The following is a 24,669-nucleotide window of genomic DNA, read 5'->3' on the forward strand; positions in this document are numbered from 1 at the left end:
AATTCCATTGATCACAGTGGACAAACAGGACACAGGAGAGGAGAAAGAGATTGATGAGTAGACTACGCAGCAGGTAAGTATGACTTGTGTATGGTTATTTTGACTTTTAATTTTCAGTTCAGGTTTTCTTTAAGGGGCAGAGACCGCTGGTACTTAAAGCAGGATTGTCACCATAAAAATCAAATTTCAATAGAAACTGGTCTGAGTCTCTTTAGTGATAAAGATGCTAATCCTGTATTCCACACTTTAAAAAAAAATCTGCAGTTATGGTTTGTCGTTGTCACGTTACATTTTAGTACCGGCCCTTTAAATCACCATTGCCAAACACTAGCACTCTGGGGGCTCTTTTTATCTGTAATATATTCCTCCTATGTTCCTTATTTACCCTCCTTTCTAAATTCCTCCCTGCTTGCCATTGGTTAGCCACCCTCGCCCTGCCGTGCTTCCCCACCCACATCTCTCCTCTTCCATGATTGGCTGACACCGCATGTAACGTGTATACTAGACGCCACATGTCAGCCACCGCTATTGTGGGAAGAGGAGCATTGAGAGAGCCACCGCTACCGGAGGAAGCCTTATTATTCTTACATAATAATAATATAGTTGCTGTGAGACCATTCAGAAATTCCCACCTTTCTGCAGTAGCCCCAGTTACTGGATAGTGTAATGGTTAAAGGCTCTGTCATTGACACAAGAGGCCTAGGTTTGAATCGTGGAGTGGCTGCAGCTCTGGCGCTTTGAGTCAGCCAGGAGAAAAGCGCAATATAAATGTTTGGTCTTGTTTTACTCATGTTTTGCACCTGGACTAATTGTCTGCCAGCAAACTGTGACACAACTATCCTCCAGTTCCTGTTAGAAACAATGTGAATTGACTGTGTTTTACATGCCCGTAAAACAAAGTAATCAAGCTGAAGTAATGTTCATTTTTAATCTTTAAAGTTTCTCTTAAAAAATAAAAGCATTTCCCTTTAAATAAATGCACAACTACTGTCAGTAATAACTGCATAAGAACTGAATGTTACACCGCACTGCAAAATATATGTGCTATTTTTGACTGTTTCCTAGGGCTACAGTATTAAAACATATTATTTGTACTCCTATGCTGTAAAAATGAGTCATTTTGTTAAACATAATCTATAACGATTGTGGAACTTACTCCGTGATCAGCGCACAACGCGTGTGCTGACACGGCGGAAATCCTCCACAAGCGTATATTGGCAGGCCCCCAGCAAAAGGTGCTACGCACCTGTAGAGGGAAATTCCTGTCGGCAGATGGCGCTGGGGAGTGCAGAGGAACCAATCCTCTGTACCTCCACAAGTGCCAGACAGGAATTGTACGAAGCGCAGAACGCAATCGCAAGAGAGGCGATTGTGAATGAGATTGAGCAAAGGGACAGGTTGTATGTGTGTGCGCCAATCCAGTCGCCACCCCGCGACCGCGCACACACAACAGCAGATATGAAATAGGAACGCGATCGCCAGACGTGACACAAGGCAGATCAGAATAGAATACGAGGGTAGCAAAGACACAGCAAATAATACAATAAGGAGATACGGAAAACAACAAACGCTAGCTAACCGTGAACACCGCACTAATATTTCGCAACAGTGCACGCGGTTATGCGCGATCTCCACGTGATAAGCACAATAGAGACAGGCACGCCTAACTAAACATTAACAGACAAACATGAAACAGAGGACGCGAGCGCTTGCTTAACGGTTACCTCACCAAGCCTCCAGCAAGCGTAGCGGACAAGACAGACACACGAAAACAGGGACAAGCGAGAGATAGGATCCACAGCACTAGCGAAAAGTGGCTAGCGCGATCCAGGTACAGAGTAGCAGAACAGAAGGATCCCCAGCGCTAGCAAAAAGTAGCTAGCGCGATCCCAGAAGACAGAACAGAAGGATCCCCAGCGCTAGCGAAAAGTAGCTAGCGCGATCCCAGAAGACAAAACAGAAGGATCCCCAGCGCTAGCGAAAAGTAGCTAGCGCGATCCCAGGAGACAGAACAGAAGAGATAGCTAGTAGCAACCGCTGCACCAGCTATACTCCAAGAACAGAGATCAGAACCATTTCAGCACTAGCGAAAAGTGGCTAGCGCGATCCAGGTACAGAGTAGCAGAACAGAAGGATCCCCAGCGCTAGCAAAAAGTAGCTAGCGCGATCCCAGAAGACAGAACAGAAGGATCCCCAGCGCTAGCGAAAAGTAGCTAGCGCGATCCCAGAAGACAAAACAGAAGGATCCCCAGCGCTAGCGAAAAGTAGCTAGCGCGATCCCAGGAGACAGAACAGAAGAGATAGCTAGTAGCAACCGCTGCACCAGCTATACTCCAAGAACAGAGATCAGAACCATTTCCTGTCGACCACCTTTGGGGCAGGACAATGGCAACAGGCAAGACAAGACAGAACAGGCAATACAGATAATACAACCTGACTGGGCTAGAAGGGGAGCCTAAAGCAACCCCCAGGAATTAACTATACTAGATAGCAATGGCTGACACTCCAGCAGTGTCCATCAGGAACAGACCATGGAAAGGAAATGACCAGCAAAGCCTTCTGGGAAACATAAAGCTCTTATAGTGCCAGTCATCAAAGAAGGCAGGTAGGGGATTTGCATAACGAATGTATGCAAATTCCCCAGCAAGAGAACAGACCAGAAACTTGCAATGGAAAGACAGGTCTCTGTTCCAGAGACCTGCAGCCCACAGACTAGAGCAATGGACAAACAGCTGTCTGCCTGTGCAGCCAGCTGAGCGGATCATCACATAATCTTTGCAATTTACAGAAATATCTGGCAGTATTTACTGGTACATTATGTGCAGAGTGTCTTTCTGGAGTAAAAGTTACCTCTGTACAAATAAATGAAGCTAGGTAAGAATTATGTTAATATTGGGGAGAAACCAAAACAACTTTGACTTTGTCTAAAAGTGGAGTTATGGAATGGATATCTTTAGGTTTGTACTATGGATGCATTGCAGTTTAACATTTAAAGAGGAACTGTAAGCTCAAAATAATTTATTGCCAGCAGGTAGCCTATACCCAATTTATAGATGAAAACCCAGTATTTTCTGCTAGAAATCCAGCATTTTGCTGGAATTACACCTTTAAGTAGGAAGCCACGCCCCCTCATGAGGCTGCTCCGCGGCTGTATATTCATTAAGCTTGTGCGCACTGCCTTCTGGGTAGTGACATCATGGGTTGCTAAGGGGGAAAAAAACAGCAGTCCTCACCATCAGTCCTCACTGTCATCAAGGTGGGACATGTGCACGAGGCAGAAGAAGTTTATCTTGCAGCCTCCGATGGGATGATTGATCATCCCTCTCTGCCCTGTGAAGCTGCCGCTGCCACTATCAGGTCAGCGACATGTGTTTAACTCTCCTCATCCCAGCTGGAATCCCTCTCTCGTCAGCTCTGCCTTTGATCTTCTAACTCTGCCTGCATGTCGGGTGAATGCACATGACATGCAGGCAGAGCTATAAGATCATCGGAGGCTGTAGGAAGAGCTGGCAGCGCACAAGTTTAATGAATATACAGCCGCGGAGCAGCCTCATGAGGGGGCGTGGCTTCCTACTTAAAGGTGTAATTCCAGCAAAATGCTGGATTTCTAGCAGAAAATACTGGGTTTTCATCTATAAATTGGGTATAGGCTACCTGCTGGCAATAAATTATTTTGAGCTTACAGTTCCTCTTTAAAGAGGAACTGTAATCTAAAATAACATAAGGCATACAATTGCCAATTTTTTTAACAATATAGTCATTCATAAATATATTTTGACAGTGTTTACCCATTGTAAAATCTTTCCTCTCCCTGATTCACTTTCTGAAATTTATCACATGCGGCAACATCTTTAGTACTGGCAGGTGATGACTCCAGAATGTTTGTTTTTTGAGAGCTCTAAACAAGTGGAAAAGAATTCTGATCTCCCAGAATGCTTTGGGGGGGGGGGTTCTACATAATAAACAACCTAGGTTGAGTCTCAGTGGGAGGGCAGGTTACATACCAATATACAGCAGTATATACAGTGGTTTGCAAAAGTATTCGGCCCCCTTGAAGTTTTCCACATTTTGTCATATTACTGCCACAAACATGAATCAAATTTTATTGGAATTCCACGTGAAACACCAATACAAAGTGGTGTACACGTGAGAAGTGGAGCGAAAATCATACATGATTCCAAACATTTGAAAAAAAAACCTGCAAAGTGGGGTGTGCGTAATTATTCAGCCCCCTGAGTCAATACTTTGTAGAACCACCTTTTGCTGCAGTTACAGCTGCCAGTCTTTTAGGGCACATCTAGAGACTGAAATCCTTGCCCATTCTTCTTTGCAGAACAGCTCCAGCTTAGTCAGATTAGATGGACAGCGTTTGTGAACAGCTGTTTTCAGATCTTGCCACAGATTCTCGATTGGATTTAGATCTGGACTTTGACTGGGCCATTCTAACACATGGATATGTTGTTTTAAACCATTCCATTGTTGCCCTGGCTTTATGTCTAGGGTCGTTGTCCTGCTGGAAGGTGAACCTCCGTCCCAGTCTCAAGTCTTTAGCAGACTCCAAGAGGTTTTCTTCCAAGATTGCCCTGTATTTGGCTCCATCCATCTTCCCATCAACTCTGACCAGCTTCCCTGTCCCTGCTGAAGAGAAGCACCCACAGAGCATGATGCTGCCACCACCATATTTGACAGTGGGGATGGTGTGTTCAAAGTGATGTGCAGTGTTAGTTTTCCGCCACACATAGTGTTTTGCATTTTAACCAAAAAGTTCAATTTGGGTCTCATTTGACCAGAGCACCTTCTTCCACATGTTTGCTGTGTCCCCCACATGGCTTGTGGCAAACTGCAAAAGGGACTTCTTATGCTTTTCTGCTAACAATGGCTTTCTTCTTGCCACTCTTCCATAAAGGCCAACTTTGTGCAGTGCACGACTAATAGTTGTCCTATGGACAGATTCCCCCACCTGAGCTGTAGATCTCTGCAGCTCATCCAGCGTCACCATGGGCCTCTTGACTGCATTTCTGACCAGCGCTCTTCTTGTTCGGTCGGTCTGTGAGTTGAGGTGGATGGCCTTGTCTTGGTAGGTTTACAGTTGTGCCATACCCCTTCCATTTCTAAATGATCACTTGAACAGTGCTCTGTGGGATGTTCAAGGCTTTGGAAATCTTTTTGTAGCCTAAGCCTGCTTTACATTTTTCAATAACTTTATCCCTGACCTGTCTTGTGTGTTCTTTGGACTTTATGGTGTTGTTGCTCCCAATATTTTCTTAGACAACCTCTGAGGCCATCACAGAGCAGCTGTATTTGTACTGACATTAGATTACACACAGGTGCACTCTATTTAGTCATTAGCACTTATCAGGCAATGTCTATGGGCAACTGACTGCACTCAGACCAAAGGGGGCTGAATAATTATGCACACACTACTTTGCAGTTATTTATTTGTAAAAAAAAAAATGTTTCGAATCATGTATGATTTTCATTCCACTTCTCACATGTACACCACTTTGTATTGGTCTTTCAAGTGGAATTCCAAAAAAATTGATTCAGGTTTGTGGCAGTAATATGACAAAATGTGGAAAACTTCAAAGGAGCCGAATACTTTTGCAAACCACTGTAGATATAGGAGGTGTTTCTAATGCTGAAACCAGGATATTTAAAGTAAAACTGGGTCCCCTGAATAATTTACTGCATTTTACTATGCTGTTACGGTTCATTTGGTCCAAATGTTTTTTATTATCTTCTTGTGCACAAGTTGAGCATTGCAACCTAAAACGGTGCAGTGCAAGCAACATCCATCCATAACGGGCGATCATACATGTTGACAGGATCTATGTTGAGCATAGGATCATTTGAGACCTTTGCCGACACGTCCGGTGTCTGTTGTTTTCGCTGCAGTGACAGAACACAGACTCCCAAACTGCATGATTTTTCTGGACACAGGACACAAATCGGACATGTCATAACAGCAATGCTATGTAGGACATTTTTGATGCAATGGACACAACAGAGACACTGTGAACAAGGAGTTTGTGCTGGTCGCAGTGACAGCTAATCCATCATAGTGTAGCCTTACCTTATGATCATCTATGTCTGACTCACTAAAGCAACCTCATTCTCTCACTATCTGTGCCATCACCCTCCATATGCTGTATCACTTTGTAGAGCAAGCACAATAGATTGCCATAATTTGGACGGAAGACGTAGTCGCTTAGATCTTAAGGGAATGGATAAATTATTCATAAATAATAAACATCAGGAGACAATCTACGTTTAGTCAGGGAGTATAGAGAAAATTAATCAGTATACCAAGTGAATACTCACAAGGGAAGGTCTAATACTATAATAACAACAACAACAAAACATTTGTAAAGCACTTTACAAAAAAATTGTAAAGCACGTTTAGGGAAGCTTGTGGTAAAGAAAACTTAAAAAAGCACTGACAGTCTATAGGGAGAGTAGAGTAGTCTATGTAGAGAGTAGACCCACTGAACCAATGCGGAGCTCCCTAGATTTCCACTGTTTTGCATCCCTCAGTATAGGGGAGTAATTCCTTGGCTGGCCACCTCTAGTCACACCGGTTCAGTACTCAGTTATCATTCGAGGTACAAGCTTTCTTAGTCTTAAAATGGAAGTTACAGTCCCCAATAATGTATTGCTGTATGTTGATTCCACAAAATGAAAAAAAAAACAAAACTATTCACAGATTTGCCAGTGCTATTCTAGTTGAGGGGACCCAGTGGGAAACTTCATAGACCAATGGCTGCTTCCTGCTTGCGTCAGTTTGGTCATGCCCACAAATTCGTAAGAAATAGGGGACCCAGCTGAACACTAACTTGCACACTAGGACCCTCGTCCATAGCCTTCATCTGCTGGGCTTCAGGCATGATGCTTGCTTGGGTCGCTGCCTTCGCTCACACAACTTTTCTAAACCCTTTCTGTTGGTGGCTTGGATAGTGTTTCTTGCTGCTTGCTGGGTCTCTTTTTTTTTCCTTATAAATTAGTGTTCACAACCAAATTACCATGAGCAGGAAGCAGCCGTGGGTCCCCGCAACTAAACAAGCACCGATTTGCCGTATGATTACCGCAGGCATCTGACGTCACAACTGTGGGAGAGTAGTGACTTCAGAAGGGAGTCTTGAGAAGGGCACGCTTGCTTTGTGTTCCTACTGATAAACATGTAGACAGTTTGTGAGTATGTTTGATTTTATACATTTTATAGCGTTAACGTTCAGCAATGCACTGTTGCAAACATTTAGTTTCCTTTTGGGTACAATCTTCCCCCATTTTTTGTGAGGGCTTTAAACAGGAAGTCTGAGACTATTGAAGCAAGTTAACTCCAACACCCTATGACTGAAGGTGGTCAGAGGAGTAATTTGTGACTTATTCTGTGAGTCAGTGTAGTATGAGAATCCTTTAAGCACAAGTGGAATGCAGAATGTTGGAGCCGGATAAAGTGTCACACTACTACAGTGGTGCCAATAAAGACTTTCAGCACCATTTCAGTATTTTGTTTTCTTGGTTATTTGTCCTTTGCTGATGCAGGATATTTGTTTGATGAAGAGTGACATGTATTTATTTGTAAATTAACACATTCAGGGGAGGGCACACCTTCTATCATTTGGATTTTGTTTTAGCTGCTGTTTTCAAAATGTATTGTTGAAATTTTGCATGTATGCAATGCACACATTAAACCTGCATGTCCCGTGACAAGATCATGAAAGGCAGAAAATCCATAGCTTCTTTGCATGAAATGATACATCGATCCTTGCTGTACTATTGATGGTGTCAGGCAGGTGACATCTGTTTTACGTAGCTGGCTGTATGTTCCTTTGGGTGCCCGAAGATGGAGAACGGGCATCTGGAAGGGCAGTGTACAGCCGGTAACAAGGCCAGGTCGGTGTATAATAGGTAATGCAGACGACAGACAGCTGAGGGATTAACTTGTAAATGGCAGCAGCTGGAAACATTAGTCAGCATATGTCAGAGCATGGCATTCCCTTGTGTCAGTGTTCCACACGGCCACCGCATCCTCACACAGCTGGGATGAGTGTGCTTTCTCTCATACATGCACCCACTCAGCCATACGCACAGTCGTCTCTCACATAAACACTGCACATACGCAGGTCTGTAAAAATAGCTCCGGATGACACTGACCACTGGCTTGTGAAATCAATGTTTGCAGCAAGTGCGCTTGGAAGATGGTCAGGAGGTTAACTGGGGATTATGTCATCAGGGACAAACTGTCAGTTTGCTGCTTAGATGGCCTAGTGACAGTTCTGTGAACGCGAGTCATTTAACAAATGCAGGCTTCACAGTCACATTACATCCTTTTATGGTATGTATCGTGTAAACGGTTTAACATTATCTATCTATGTGTATTTATACTGAGGGTGAGACTGTGTTGATACACATAAAAATTGGCCTTAGTGAATAGGCTATGAGTATGGGAGAGGTTCAATTGTGAGCGCCTCTGTGTGACAGCCAGGGATAGGGTATACTCTGTGAAGCAGTGGGAATATGTCAGGGCTATATACCTGTAAATGCTCAGTAATAGTAATAATCGCAGTAGTATTGCACTATGGAGCTAGCTCGCATGATGTCATCAAGATGAAACTATCAGCAGAGTTTTCAAAATGACACATTTACATTGAAGCATTAGAAATTCAGGACAGTAAAATTCAAGTCAAAAGCCTGAGGAATACGAACTACTGTATACCCAATCCAGTATGACAGTACCACCCAGGGAATTCACATTGAGAACATCTTCACACAAGAAAAATAAGAGAGAGCAAGTGTGTGTGTCACACACGCACGCACGCACGGACACTCACTCACTCACTCACTCACTCACTCACTCACACGCACACACTCGCACTCGCACACTATTATTATTATTATCATTAGTATATTTTTTTTTTTTCAGGTATGATCTTTTTTTCTGATGGTTGTATTATAAAAAAATAAAACAACTTGGCGTTGAATTTCTATACTTACAAATTCAACCTATAGCAACTATTAAAACCAACAGTCTCATCACTTCAGAGATTATGTGGAATGATAGAATCATGAATATTCCTTTTGTTTTTGACTCACGTGTAACATTATTTGTTGTTGTATGTCCTGTGCTATTAGAAGTATAGGTTCCTCTTTAAGAACACGTAAGTGGCTTAAACATTAACCCCTTATGTCTATATACTCGCTGTATGTTAATAGTATGAAAACTGCTTGTCTGCTTCCTTTAAAGTGAACCTAAAGTCAGGAATAAAAAATGAGTTTAACTCACCTGGGGCTTCCCGCAGCCCCCTGAAGCTGATCGGTGCCCACGCTGACTCCATCAGATGTCCCTGGACCGGCCGGCGGCTACTTCCGGTGTCGCCGTCACCGGCCGACAGGCTGGGAACGCGAGTGATTCTTCGCGTTCCCAGCCAGAATAGCACCCCCTATGCTGCTATTGCAGCCTCCCTATGCTGCTATTGCAGCCTCCCTATGCTATGGGGGCGATATTCTGGCTGGGAAGGCGAAGAATCACTCGCGTTCCCAGCCTGTCGGCCGGTGACGGCGAAACCGGAAGTGTTCGCCGGCGGGTGCTGGACCATCGGAGCGGGGCTGCGAGGGCCCCGATCAGCTTCAGGGGGCTGCGGGAAGCCCCAGGTGAGTTAAGCTCATTTTTTATTCCTGACTTTAGGGTCACTTTAAATATTGCAACTGACGTTGCACATTAAAGTGTACCTAAAAGGAAAAAAATGCCCCTACGGTACTCACCTCGGGAGGGTTAAGCCTCTGGACCCTAAAGAGACTTTACACCATCCTCCCCCGCAGTCTTGTTCCAGTGGTGGGCCCACCAAAAGTGTGCTTCTCCCACTCTGCCTTCTTCAGAAACAGCTGGGCCGGATTGGGTCTGCTCTATTGTGCATTTCTCCCACCCAGCATGGGTATGTGTAAAAATACACCACAAAACACATTATACTACTTCTCCTGAGTACAGCGGTACCACATGTGTGGCACTTTTTTGCACCCTAACTGCGCTAAGGGGCCCAAAGTCCAATGAGTACCTTTAGGATTTCACAGAAGAAGACACCCCAAGGTATTCCGTTAGGTGTATGGTGAGTTCATAGAAGATTTTATTTTTTGTCACAAGTTAGCGGAAAATGACACTTTGTGAAAAAAACCCAATTAAAATTAATTTTCGCTAACTTGTAACAAAAAATAAAATCTTCTATGAACTCACCATACTCCTAACGGAATACCTTGGGGTGTCTTCTTTCTAAAATGGGGTCATTTGTGGGGTTCCTATACTACCCTGGCATTTTAGGGGCCCTAAACCATGAGGAGTAGTCTTGAAACCAAATGTCGCAAAATGACCTGTGAAATCCTAAAGGTACTCATTGGACTTTGGGTCCCTTAGCGCAGTTAGGGTGCAAAAAGTGCCACACATGTGGTATCGCCGTACTCAGGAGAAGTAGTATAATGTGTTTTGGGGTGTTTTTTTTACACATGCCCATGCTGAGTGGGAGATATATCTCTGAAAATGTACAATTGTGTGTAAAAAAAATAATAAAAAAATTGTCATTTACAGAGATATTTCTCCCACCCAGCATGGGTATGTGTAAAAATACACCCCAAAACACATTATACTACTTCTCCTGAGTACGGCAATACCACATGTGTGGCACTTTTTTGCAGCCTAACTGCGCTAAGGGGCCCAAAGTCCAATGAGCACCTTTAGGCTTTACAGGGGTGCTTACAATTTAGCACCCCCCAAAATGCCAGGACAGTAAAACAAACCCCACAAATTACCCCATTTTGGAAAGTAGACACGTCAAGGTATTCAGAGAGGAGCATAGTGAGTCCGTGGCAGATTTCATATTTTTTTTGTCGCAAGTTAGAAGAAATGGAAACTTTTTTTTTTTTTTCTTTTTTTTGTCACAAAGTGTCATTTTCCGCTAACTTGTGACAAAAAATAAAATCTTCTATGAACTCACCATGCCTCTCAGTGAATACTTTGGGATGTCTTCTTTCCAAAATGGGGTCATTTGGGGGGTATTTATAACATCCTGGAATTTTAGCACCTCATGAAACATGACAGTTGGTCAGAAAAGTCAGAGATGCTTGAAAATGGGAAAAATCACTTTTGGCACCATAGTTTGTAAACGCTATAAATTTTACCCAAACCAATAAATATAGGCTGAATAGGGTTTTTTTTTAATCAAAAACATGTTTGTCCACATTTTTTCGTGCTGCATGTATACAGAAATTTTACTTTATTTGAAAAATGTCAGCACAGAAAGTAAAAAATAACTTTTTTTTGACAAAATTCATGTCTTTTTTGATAAATATAATAAAAAGTAAAACTCGCAGCAGCAATCAAATGGCACCAAAAGAAAGCTGTATTAGTGACAAGAAAAGGAGGTAAAATTCATTTAGGTGGTAGGTTGTATGACCAAGCAATAAACCGTTAAAGCTGCTGTGGTCTGAATGGAAAAAAAGTCTCTGGTCCTTAAAGTGACTCTGTAACAAAAATTACAACATTTTTTTCTACCATCCTACAAGTTCCTAAACCTATTCTAATGTGATCTGGCTTGCTGCAGCTCTTTCTACTATAACCATCTCTGTAATAAATCAATGTATCTTTCCCCTGTCAGACTTGTCGGCCTTTGTCTGGAAGGCTGCCAAGTTCTTCAGTGTTGAACTGTTCCTCTATGCACACTCCAGTGTGTGTTTTATTTACATAAGCTAGCAGCTTCTCTGCTATCTTATCAGTGATAGAAGAGAGCTGGATAAAAATCCTCCTCTGGAGGCTGTGAAAGGAGCTGGTCTGTCACATACTAAGGAATTAACGACATAGGCAGAGCTGTCTGCAGGAAGCCTGTAATGTTCAGTGCATGAGAGAAGCTGGGGACAGAAGGTAAACACACACAAGTGATCTCTTGAGATTCAGAAGTAAGGCTGTATACAGCCTGCTTGTGTATGGATGTATTTTCTATGTGTGGACATGCTGTACATCAACCTACTTCCTGTTTTGGTGGCCATTTTGTTTGTTTATAAACAAACTTTTTAAAACAGTTTTTGACTACTTTTAATGCGGCGGGGAGCGGCGAAATTGTGACAGAGGGTAATAGGAGATGTCCCCTAACGCACTGGTATGTTTACTTTTGTGCGATTTTAACAATACAGATTCTCTTTAAGGGGTTTTATGACTGCAGTCCTTAAGTGGTTAAAATACCGCATTCAATATTTTAGACTTTTGTTAGCTAATTCATAAAAATGTTCAGAGGTGCGGTAGAAGTTTGGTAATTTACCAAAAAAAAGGCTTCAGTTAAAAAAAAACCTGTTCGATAACAGCAGAAGTGTGGAGTTGTCTCTGTGTTGTTAGGCCTCGTTTCCATCTATGCGCTTCTGTCCGCTTTTCAGCAACATGTATCAATCTGTAACATTGATGTGCTGATAAAAAGCGGATAGAAGCGGACAGATGGAAACAAGGCCTTACACACTGTTCCTGCAGTGATGGCATTACAATAGTAAGAGGAATTCCCAACATCCCTGTGGAATGTACATTTTTACTATACTGCCTCTGCTCCCTCTGAATCTGTCCATTAATATTTCTTAACATTTTATTTTATTGCCACAGCTTAGATGAACTCCAAGAAACATTACACATGCCATGCTTAGGTGATTTCCCCACTTGCTCCTTCACATCTTCAAACAGGAAGCTAAAGAGTTAATTGTCTGAAGGGCTCCAGGGGAAAACCTTTTTTTTTCCGCTCTCACTCCTCCACTGCCTGGGGGCTAGAAAAGCATGACCCTCCCGAGAAGTTATCGCGTCCTATCAGCATCCAATCAGTGGGACTTGCAGGAGACGGGCTGTTTCTGTTAGCTTTCTGCTCCTGTCAGTCATAGGTTATCCCTCATGGCTTCTGTTAGTTATGGCTTCCGCATTGTTTCCGACACGCTAGAGCTGCCGGTAATCACTGCATATGTTTTGGGCTTTACTGCCTAGTTCTAGTTCTAGTCTTTATGAATTGCCATTTACTGACGTGTTGAGATATTTACCGCACAAGTTGGTAATTGACCTTACTGCTCAGTAATTTCAACTTTCCATTCGGTAACAGCCTTTATGAATTGTCATTTTCCTAATTGCTTGGTAAAGTCTTCTATTTTCTGCACTACCTCATGCGGTAATGCTTTAGGAACCGAGGCCAATGTGTGCATTCATTGTAAATAAACAGCATACCAGTTAGTGGAAGTGCTAGTTCCTCAGTACCTGTGGATAGTGTCAGCAGAAATCACATATAAGGTGCTTTTGAGGGTGTTAAAAGGATGAGGGAGACTGTAGTGCTGGGTCAAAGCTAGGCAAGGAGTGGTCCTACCGTCCTAGCCATTGTTTTGCTCATCTCCTGAATGTTTAACAAGTTCCCTTAGTTTCTTTAGTCATACCTTGTGCTGAATGTATTGTATACCTTTATTGTTCTTCTAATTGTTTGCCAGGAACACCTTGGATTCTGTTTTATCGCTTATATTTGGATTTTGTCTTCCTGCCTGTATACCTGACACTCCATACATCGACTATACAGTTCTTTATTGTTTCATTGTGTGATTGTATTTGCCTTTATTGTATCTCTTCTTCTTCCACACAAAAAATAATAAAGGGGATAATTTAGGTATTCTTTTGAATTTATATACAGTAGCACCAGCATCTTCTGTGGCACTGTACTATAGAGAGTACAACCTTTTGTATAATACACAATTGAACAGGTCAGCTAATGCATTGTACAAATATAGAGGTAATAAGTACCTACATTACACATTACACAGCAGTAATCACACAAAAGGAGAAGAAATTTGAGAGAAACCTTATACGTGAGAATGATCTCGGACCCATCGGTGCATGAGTGGTTAGTGCTTTAACCACTGTTTTGCAGGGGTAATTGTCACCGGTGAAGCTCTACTGGGTAGAAAAGGTGATTGGTAGTGCGGAGCAACACTAAAGAGCTGCCACCTCTTCAGCGTGCCTGCCACGCCTCCTATATGTGAGAATGAGACCAGGTGACTAGAGAGGCAATTGGAGACAAGTGTAATTATCTAAGAAGACTGTAAAGTATTCTGTAGGTAAAACTTAGGATCTTGAGTTGTTTTTGTTTGTGCGCATCTCATTGACTATCACTATTGGCCTTAAATACTGTACTCCCACCTCTCTAACTCGCATGTTCTTTACAACTAAAGGCCCATACACACGTCGGATTTTTCTGAACGACGGGTCGTTTGAACGCAGGGCGGATCGCTGGAAACCAGTCTTATCACGCGAACGATAGTCTGTACACACGTCGGATTTGACGTGCGAACGACTGAACGACGGGACGTGCAAACGACCCGTCGTTCAGAAAAATCCGACGTGTGTATGGGCCTTAACTCATCACAGAACAAAATTAATTCAAAATAGTCAAAGACTCATACTCTCCTATTTTTATTTCTTTAAATTGTCCCTTCTGGCGTCATATTTGCATTGTCCCCTGCACACTCGTGCTATGTATTGCTTTCTTTAGCAGTCTGGCCTTTGTGTCAGTGTGTCATCCTTACAAGTTTAGGTGATTTCTGGGTTTAGCTTCCAGCAGCTGAACAAGTTGCAGGGACTTTTTTCCGGTTTGTACGGTAACAGTCAAGCTTAAAATGCAGGATTCTGTTTCTATGGAAACTGAGAAGCCTAGCAGACAATATTAGTTTTAACGGTAGTTTGCAATTAACTGGAAAATGTCAAACATTTCAACAACACCCCCTTTAGAAAGAGGCTAATCATATATTGTGTGCAAGTTTCCAAAGAAAAAAAGACTTAAAACATTTAACAAACATGGATTTGATGTAAACCAACTTCTTTGTTTACCTAACAGCATGTTATTGTACTCCGAAGTCTGAGGCTTGTGTGCCTGTGAATGTAATTACTTGTTTTTACTTTCTATATAATGTAAGTATACATGTATTTTAGGCAATGTGCACTTATTCAGAGCAGAGGTGTAACTTCAAACCAATGGGTTTCATAGGAAAATGTAATGCATAGATGCAGAGATGCAGATGCATAGTCTCCCACCACCCCCAAATGTACTTCTGATTAAAATGTGTGGGAATGAGGCCTTAATGAATTATGCATTTAAAAATGGGCCTAGGTCTGCCACACCGATGCACCCCCTGGCCCCTTCCCCCGCGCACTCGTCCGCCCAGCTCCCTGGCCCCGTCCTCCTGTCCCAACTGCTTTCCTTGCTGCACATGCACAGTAGCGCAAACGCACGGACACAGGGACAGGATGATGCAGGGACGCTTAGGTTTTATTATATAGGATAGTAAGCTACATAATATTAACTTTTCAACATTTAAATATACAGATCTGAAACATGAAATGCATTTATATTGCATTATTGTTCATATACAATCTTCATTTGAAAACCTTTCTACCACACTTGGGTATTACTATACTAACATTTTAAAGATGCTCTGTTGCAGAGCTCGTAAGAGAATTTGCTGGACTATGCATATGGATGCACAGACTGTTGAAAAATCAGTAACTCTTGTGCAGTGTCTTACAGCTATTGATGTCACTTCCTGTATGGAAGGAACTCCATGCGATACAATCAGTGTTTTTGATAGAGATATTGCAAAATGCAGCACAGCTTCCCAATGATTTCTACTCTCACCACTCTACATCTCCTTGTTGAGCTCCATTATTTGACTTAAGTGTGTTTAATGGTCACAGGCTGGAATGGACACAAACCTAGCAGTGACCATCTGAGACAAATCTGGCTTGCCTGCTCCTGGATCCCAGCAAATGTTCCTTATGCCACAATTTGGATGAATTGTACACATGAAAGCAATTACATAGGAACTGAAAAATGTACATATGAATTTATTTGTAAAGCAATTAAAAACTCCTGATTAGGCAGTATATACGTGTTACTTAGAGTTATTTTGATGTCTTAATAAACTAAGAAGCAAACTTTAACCTTGAATAAGTACCCTACTTTAATTTTTTTTATTATGTATCATTTTTACTTGTGCCTTGCCATTGACACTACACTTTGTAATGTACATATTAAGTATTTGTTTCTCTGCCTTTATCCTATTTGTTCCTTCTATAGTGAACCACCACTTGGAAACATGGCATCAGATTTTGAATCCGAGATGGACAGCACTGAGCGCTTGGCATTAGGAAGTACAGACACCCTGTCCAACGGGCATAAAGCAGATCAGGAAGCAGCCAAACGATTGGCCAAGAGATTGTACAATCTGGATGGGTTCAAGAAAGCTGATGTAGCAAGGCACCTAGGGAAGAAGTACGTGTGGGTATTGTAAGAACTATATATACCAAAGATCTGTTACACAGTATCTGTCATGTGGTGATACCTCGACTTCATCTCTGATCCGCTCCAGTGTCCTCCTTCAGCAGTTCTCCACGTCTTCATGTTAACATTTACAAGTTGCATGCAAACATATGTTTTCCAAGTACATCCAATATCACAATAAACATCTGCCATTCTGAAGATTCCATACAAGAGAAGTATGTATCTGTGGGATGGTGCTGTCCAAACAACAGACCTTTAGAACTCCTGTCTGGATGTACCAGTGTTGTCTCTGGAAGCTAAGTCCTGTTGAAGTTTGGGTCATTTTTACTGGAATGAAGTTTGGTGCCTGAGATCTTTTTTTAGAACCTAGCAATCCTCATGCCTCCACTACTGAATCTTCAGGGCATTCTCTACTGGTCAGACATTATAGAGCTGGCACTGAGAAGAAATTTTAGAAATATGGACTCATTGGGCAGATTGTTACAGAAAATAGAACTTTAAATGACAACTGAAGTGAGGAGGTTATGGATGCTGCTATATTTATTTCTTTTTAAACAATTCCAGTTGCCTGGCAGATCCTGATGATCTATTTGGATGCAGTAGTGTTTGCATAACACCAGTAACAAGCACATGGCTAATCTTGTCAAATCTGACAAGAATCTAAGAAACGTTTGATCTGCATATGCTTGTACATGGTCTATGGCTTAAAGTATTTTAGAGGTAGAGGATCAGCAGGATAGACAGGTAACTGGTATTGTTTAAAAGGGAATGCATCTGGAGGCCTCCATATTCCTCTCATTCTAGTTTCCTTTAAATTCAAGTAAACTCAGCTGACACTTCCACTGCTTTGAAACTGAGCCAGACAAATGACAGATGGTTAATTAACCAGTGGCTGCTAGATTTAATTGGCTCACTTTCAAGTCAGTTGAAATTTGCATCCTTACTCACATTTAAAACTCCTATTTCTTCTGGAAAACATAGCACATTGTGAAGGTGCATTTACTACAAATCAGTTAATTTAAGCAAATATAAACTGGCTCAATGCCTGGCTTCTGCACTGCAGTCTTCAGTATCATGGCCACAGCTCTAATAAGATTAGTAGACAGGTGACAGATTCAGTAGGTGGTAGTGCCTAGCTAAGGTGTAGCCAAAAACATCAGCAGATCGGCAGTGGATTGGCTCCCGATAGTGAAGATAAAGACAACTAAAAGTGCGGATCAGCTGATTTCGGCGCGCGGCTCTAAGAGCCAAGCGCCGAAACTGGGCGCCCCATAGCAGCAATGCCATGCTGCTCGGGGTGCATAGCGGTAATTCCGGGTTCTGGCGGCTGCCAGACCCCGAATTACATCTCCCTCGAGTTGCGACAACATGGAGGGGGAATAGTATTTAACGCCGCCTCGGAGTTTAGCAGCAGCAGTGAGAGCTGTCATTCGGCTCTCACTGTGCCAAACTGAGCAGCGCTGAATTGATATGCACCCCTAAAAGTGAGTGTCAGGAACCGGCCCGCGGCACGCCTGCATATACGGTTCCCGACTGCGGGTTTGACCAGACTGAGAGGGGAAGCAGCCTTAGTCAAGCTAAAACAAGGCTGGGACCCCTCAGAACACCTCTCACTGCCACCACTAGCGGTTCGCTAGACACTTCCACTCTGCTGTCGAGTCCTCAGCGCGCACTCCGCGTTTTCGTATTTGGGTCAGCTTTGCGCTTAGGCCAAATACGGGAACGCCACGCACCCACACACACACACAGTTGCAATCTTACACTGTCGTGAAGCAAAGACCCACTAACAGTCGTTCCGAACGATACTGTTAGCCACTCTGCTGTCGCTACTCGCACTGGCGTTGTTCGTACATTGGGTCAGCTGCGTGCTTAGGCCAACGTATGACAAACGCCCCCACACACAATGCAATTACAATTTCATACGGTAGTGTTGCTCAAGCGTACAATTAGGCATGAACTTATACACGGTTACACTTCAGTCTCCTTTAGGCTATGAGTGTTAGTTTAGTACGGCAGAAGTCAAGCTTATTAAATAATAATTTAATATTCCAGAAAAACATAGAACAATGCAGAACTTAATATATACAAAAGATTACAAAAAACAAAGTAAAAATAGTTACAAGATAAAAGTTACAAAGATAACACACACGGATATTTGCGTAAAAATAAAAATGGGGATTAAAAACGTTACCAACTTGAAGGTCTCAACGTTGTCGGCAGGAGCATGCCGCTTGTTCGACCAGAAGTCAAGATCAACTCTAGCTATGCGCTAACTCCAAGAGCAGATAGTCACTAGGCATCTGCCTCTGCTTTTTATACTCTGAGCTACGCCTGGAGGCTGCAACTTCCTTGGGGAGGGGAGGAACTAGGTTTTAATTACATCCTCAGTCATAATTGGATTTCTAGAGATCTAACATCCACAAAAAATGTACTATAGCCCACATACATGAAAAGACTTCCTCCAATAATTTAATTTCCTCACAGTGAAATAGGGTTTCTTCACCACAAGTTGACATGTGTTAGACTTTTCCTGCCTAGGCTTGCTTTGTGTATTGAGACAATGGGCCGTCTCCTGAGTTCAAAAAGCCAGGCAGATAATCCCATTAGCAGAAACTCAAAGCATTTCCTATGGTCAAGACAATACCCACTTCCTTGCCCCAAGCAATCAATGGCCACAGCTCCCTTCTAGCCGACCTATATGGAACACGGCAGAAAAATGAAAGAATATGTTCCTGTTATCCTTACATCATAAGCACCCCAATATATTCCTGACAGTGAGCATTGTTAAAAGAGGAACTCCAGCCTAAACAAACATACTGTCATTAAGTTACATTAGTTATGTTAATTAAAATAGATAGGTAATATAATCTCTTACCCACCCTGTTTTAAAAGAACAGGCAAATGTTTGATTTCATGAGGGCAGACATCTTTTTGGTTGAAAGGAGGTGACAGGGAGCATGAGACACAGTTCCAACTGTCCTGTGTGCTAATCATCCCTCCCAGTTGCTAGGCAATGTGAATAACATAGGAAATACCATCATGCTTTGCACAGCATCAGGGAAGAAAAGCCCGGGCCGTTTTCTTAGATGAGTGGAGCTTAGCTAAAAATGCAGCTAAAAATGATGCTTTGGTAAGAAAAACAAAGTTCTGATGCTGTGAAACTGTTAAAGAAACACCAAGCCTTTTCAGTTCTGCTGAGTAGATTTTTAGTCCGGAGGTTCACTTTAACTGTTTAAGGGAAGTTGGGTAGGTAACTTTACCAGGAATGGCTAGAAGTTGAATGTTGGGCTTCAGTTGTTGGTTAAGATAAAGCAGGAGGTTTAGGTTAGCCATTAGGAAGGGTGTTTATCATGCATCAGAGAGATTGTTTGTCTAAGCATCAAGAAGAGAGTTTAATTGTTAAGGCTTATAGTTTACACTAAATATTTTTCAGAATTTAACTATATCAGTTTTGGATTCAGTTGGACTTTAACCTTAAGGAAGAAGGTTGAGGTTAGAGGGCAGGATGTTAGTTTCTATTCAAACAGGGAGAGACATGATAAAGCTGTTAGAGAGAATTGTGTTGCATAGCTAAGATAACTTAATCACCAATATCCTGTTGAGTCAAAACTTATAACCAGTGATATATGTACTATCTAAATTCTACATGCCTAAATGTGTTGTGATATAGTATGAAGTACAAAGAGTCAAGAAAAGTCAAGCAACGGAAATTATATTGCCCTAAATAGGCAGAGAGTTTTTTCAAATGTTTCCCTATTTTTGAAATGATGTGCTTGCTGTTTTTGTCAGTAGAGCACTCATATCACTGTATTATTTTGCTTTAAGACACTTTTTGACAACTCGGTACACCTCATGTTAGACTTGTGTATAATTGTATTGTGCCTCATCTTATCCTGTGACCAAAAGGCCAGTAATCATTTTATTGTTTATTTACAGCAATGAGTTCAGTAAGATGGTCGCAGAAGAGTATTTAAAGTTTTTTGTCTTCACCGGAATGACTCTGGATCAAGCCCTCAGGTTGGTCTATTTGACGTTTATTATGACTTTAAGAAGTCAAATGCAAAATACTGATGCTAGTACAAGTCTTTATCATGCCTTCTGAAATATTATTACAGCTTTCAAAGGGCTCGATTCACAAAAGGGTGCTAACTCATTTAGCATGTCTAAAAGCTTTGGGTGTGCTAACTAGGGTGCTTAGCAGTTAGCACGCCCAAAGCTTTTGTTAATCGCGCGCAAAGTTTAGCTCTGTGCGGTGCGCGCAAAACGTTTGTGTTGCGACTATAACGCACCGGGTGCACTTAAAATGCCGCACCGGCTGCACCGGAAACGTCACACAGTGCGAGGTTTCGGGTTCACAAGGTGCAACGTTTTAGGGGTACCCGGTGCGACGTTATAGTCTCACCCGATGTGACAGCTCTAAACTTTGTGCGCGCTACCTTAGAATGCAAAACTTTGCGCGTCCTAAAGGGGCTTTTAGGCGTGCTAACTAAGTTAGCACCCTTTTGTGAATCAAGCCCCAAATATCTGTCATATTGATATTCTACACTTTATAGAGAATTTTATGTGTGCATCAAACCAAGTAACACCTGACAAATCTGGCTTTGCAAATTTGGCCTAATTGGCTACTCACGATTTGATATACACAAAGCTTATAGCCACAATTACTGCTACACTACGGTATTTGTTAAAAATGTGTGAAGCAGGTCATTTTCGTATTCTCATCTATGTATAAAGCGCAATAATAAAATCCAGTAATGTACAATATTATTATGTATTTATATTATGCTAACATTGTCTGCAGTTCTTTACAGAGTACATAGAATAATTAATGTTTCTATCTGTACCTCAGAGAATCTCACAATCAAATGCCTCTACTATAGTCCTAGTCTTTACCACATTCTATTAGTGTGTGTATGTGTTTGTGTGTATGTGGGGGGGGGGGCTATATACCTACCAGTCTGTATTGTGTTGTAAATTTATTTTACCTATGTAGCTATGACTTACAGTAGCTAGTACTAATCTGACAAATCTGACCGGTTTTGGACTGGTCCATCTCTTCATGGGGGATTTTCATTATTTCCTTCATTCTTTGTAATAGCACTCCCTGGAATGGACCTTTACAATGATGCTGGAAAGCCAGACTGGGCACACTATTACTTGGTGTCTCTGCTTTCTTTCTATGAACACTGAGTGGTATTAGGTGCTAGTACGCATCTGAAATGTCCCCTCCCATCATCCATGCAGGACTGCTCAGGCACTGGAAATGTTTGACTGCACAGCTGTAACGAATGCCAGTTTTGGTATTAGTCACAGTCAACATGTAAAACCAGAGCCAGGACAAGGTCCTCCAGCGCCCAAGGCTGAAACACCAAAGTGCGCCCCTCCATCCCTCCCACTCCAGCCGTCACACACTGATTGCTTTTAGACTAAGAGGCGCCCCAGGGCCCCCAACAGCTTAATCTCTAGTTATCTGGCTTGCAGTCTCTGCCATGTATCCCTTTTTCTTATTTCTCTGCTTCAAACACAATAGTGGAATGAAAGCTGAGTGAATTGTGCGCCCCCTCCTACACTGCGCCCTGAGGCTGGAGCCTCTCTTGCCTCTACCTCGGCCCGGCCCTGTGTAAAACCTACAAAAAATAAGTTAATTTACATTTCCACTAACCAAAGATCGATAAATCAAAGCAATAAAAGGGGAATGTTTAGAAACAACAGTTTCTAGAAAGTCTAGGCAAAAGTGCATACTTTACTTTGCACATCTCACGGCATCTTCACTGAGCTGATTTTATTCCCGACTGTGATGATTGGGGATGGTCAATGAGATGCAAATCATATGTTGAATGATTCGAGTTGATGCAGGATAATGCAAATTTGTATACAACTTCAAAATGGAATATAATTGTACATATCAGCACATAAAATGCCTAATTAAGGGTGTGCACTGTTGCAGAAACAATTGTCTAATTGTAAAACATCTACAAGAAGTTCATAAACCAGCTGCACCACCACACAATTGATAATTTATGATAATGATTAGTGAATTATAAATTAAATTTCCGTAATTCAATACTACAGATTAAAACCATCTAAAAATCACTCAATGGGTCTCTCACGAAGAAATTGATAGGGGAATGACCAATTGAACCACCTTACAAAAAAAATGACCATAAGTGTTTTACTTGAAAATGGACCAAGCGATTAACACCAAGGTGGAATTACATTGGTTTGGTGATCTGTACGGTTAGTGCAAAGTTTTGCACCAGTGTAACTTTTTATTAGGTCCTCACGTGCATAGGGATTTTACCCTTGTGTTTATTAGATTGTGGTTCAGTGGGTCCTCTAAAATTGGTTTTGACCATGAAACCTGTATTGGTGAACTGGAAATTACCACTAGTGTTGGTGTTTGAATCCAGGTTTCCTTATTAAAAAAACCCAAATAACACCATACTCAGCAGTTCAGCACCATTACAAGCGGAAAGAGTCATGGTGTAGTGTTCTAAATCGTACTTCACATAACTCAGATGTTTACTTCTTCCAAGCTGGAAGGAAAAGGCATCGGAGCCTCATGAAGCGTGGCATGAACCACAAGTGAGTTACCTCCCCAAGACCCTCTCCACTAGCTTTGATGCGGAAGTTCAGCATAATTCGGGTTTTCGAATACGGAAACCTGGATTTGAACATCGACACTAATTACGAGACTAGAAGTTATGTTCCTTCTTGGCACCTGCCTGATAATGTGCTCAACTCTTATACTTCCAATATTTCATCAATTAACAGGTTCTATTTTTTCTATTTTAGTGCGTGACTTTCATACTTTCAAAGATTTTTTTAAACCATTTTGTAAGAAAAGTACATAATGCAAAATGAACAGTTGGTTAGTTTAAGGACCATACACCCATTACAGTTATCATAATAGCAATTAAAAACAGATAAAAATCAACATTCTTAGAAACAGGAGTGTAGACCCCTTAATCCATGGTGAATTTAATTCTCTTCCCTGTGATAGTAACTGTGTTTCTTTGAACCAGTCAGGTCTAGATTACAAAATATGTCTCCTGGTCATTTCTAACTTCTTTTACCGAAGAGATGCAATACTCTCATTACAATAATTTTTTTTCTATAAATCTAGAAAGAAGCGATATTAAAAACATAAATAAAAGAGAAAGAAAGAGAGAGAGGGAAGCTCAGAAATATTAGGTTTCTCCCCGTCTGACCCTCATGCCAACCCAGAGACCTCCACCCTATACTAACACTTAATTGTGAGAAAAGTCCTACAAGATTTCCAAGTTTTCTTAAACAATTTTATCTGCTGAGGCACTAGCCATTTTTTCTTGCACCATGAATTTGTTTATCCTAACTTTGACTTCCTCAAAGTGGACGAGGGGCTTCCTCTAGGCTCTGGAAATTGATTTTTTCTCAGCTATCATGAGATGATTAACGAAAAAGAGTTTTTTGTTTTTTTTGTCAAGGTCATAGGCCTGTGTTGCAAGCCAAATACCGTATCTCTAGAGATGACAGTCCCCAAAAGATAATAGATTATGACAGAGATATGAAACTAAAAACAAGACAGTTTTGGACAACTCTTAGAAAATATGTTAAATATCACCTTTTTGTACACATCCTCGAAAGCACATGTCTCCAGTAGAGCTAGCAATGTTTACCCAGTACCCTCTGAGCAGTATCTTTTAAGCAGATTCTACTGTGACAAAGGCAATAGAAATCTGTGGTATTATTTTCCATATCTCCTCCCAATCATCTTCGCTCTTAGTACCTGATAGGCCTTTCTCCTATCACTGGATGCATACCTTCCGGAAACCAGACTGTGTATCAGTAAGCATTTGATATATTTCAGAGATTTGTCCCTGAACAAAGAGAGAAGCTAAGCAAATGTTTTCAAACGGCATTAAAGAGGATTAAAATTCTAAATGATTGCAAAACAAGGAGACCAACCAGTGTCTAATTTGCATGTTTCTGAATTACTCGACAGCGGAGAACGAGTGTTTCTCTTGGAGAGAAGTTCAAGAATGTATACCCAAGGAACGTAGCATATAGGAGTAAATTGTCGAAGAGGTTGAGTTTGTGTCACTTCCAATCCCTTAATGTATGGATTCTGGCATAGAGCAATAGCTAAAGATCCAATTGCCAAAATTAGCAGAATTGGGAAAGATAGTTGCGGAAGATATTAGCATACCAACTTTTCAGATAATAGCACACTTTTTTTTATTGTGCTCAGGTTCTTGCAAGAAGTCTGACAATTGTTGACTTGTGGAACCTGAGCACAATAAAAAGTGCGCCATTATCTAAAAAGATGGTGTGCTGATATCTTCTGCAGCTATCTATACCCGTT

The 24,669-nt window shown here is 41.7% G+C and overlaps 1 protein-coding gene across 4 annotated transcripts in view; it reads left to right on the forward strand.

Annotated features, from left to right (window-relative positions):
• Window positions 1-24,669, forward strand: part of LOC137535995 (PH and SEC7 domain-containing protein 1-like) — a 492,113-nt gene that overhangs the window by 201,366 nt on the left and 266,078 nt on the right. For 3 of the 4 annotated variants that reach the window (XR_011024492.1, XM_068257916.1, XM_068257917.1), the window contains exons 6-7: window positions 16,122-16,322; window positions 20,262-20,342. Coding sequence is in view for 3 of the 4 variants with exons in the window: in XM_068257916.1 (XP_068114017.1) it covers window positions 16,122-16,322; window positions 20,262-20,342 (282 nt within the window). In the remaining variant the exon portion in view is untranslated. The remainder of the gene's footprint in view (window positions 1-16,121; window positions 16,323-20,261; window positions 20,343-24,669) is intronic. The other variant, XM_068257918.1, reaches the window with a different exon arrangement.

This window comes from Hyperolius riggenbachi, chromosome 10, assembly GCF_040937935.1.
Source record: "Hyperolius riggenbachi isolate aHypRig1 chromosome 10, aHypRig1.pri, whole genome shotgun sequence".
In the NCBI taxonomy this organism is placed as follows: Eukaryota; Metazoa; Chordata; class Amphibia; order Anura; family Hyperoliidae; genus Hyperolius; species Hyperolius riggenbachi.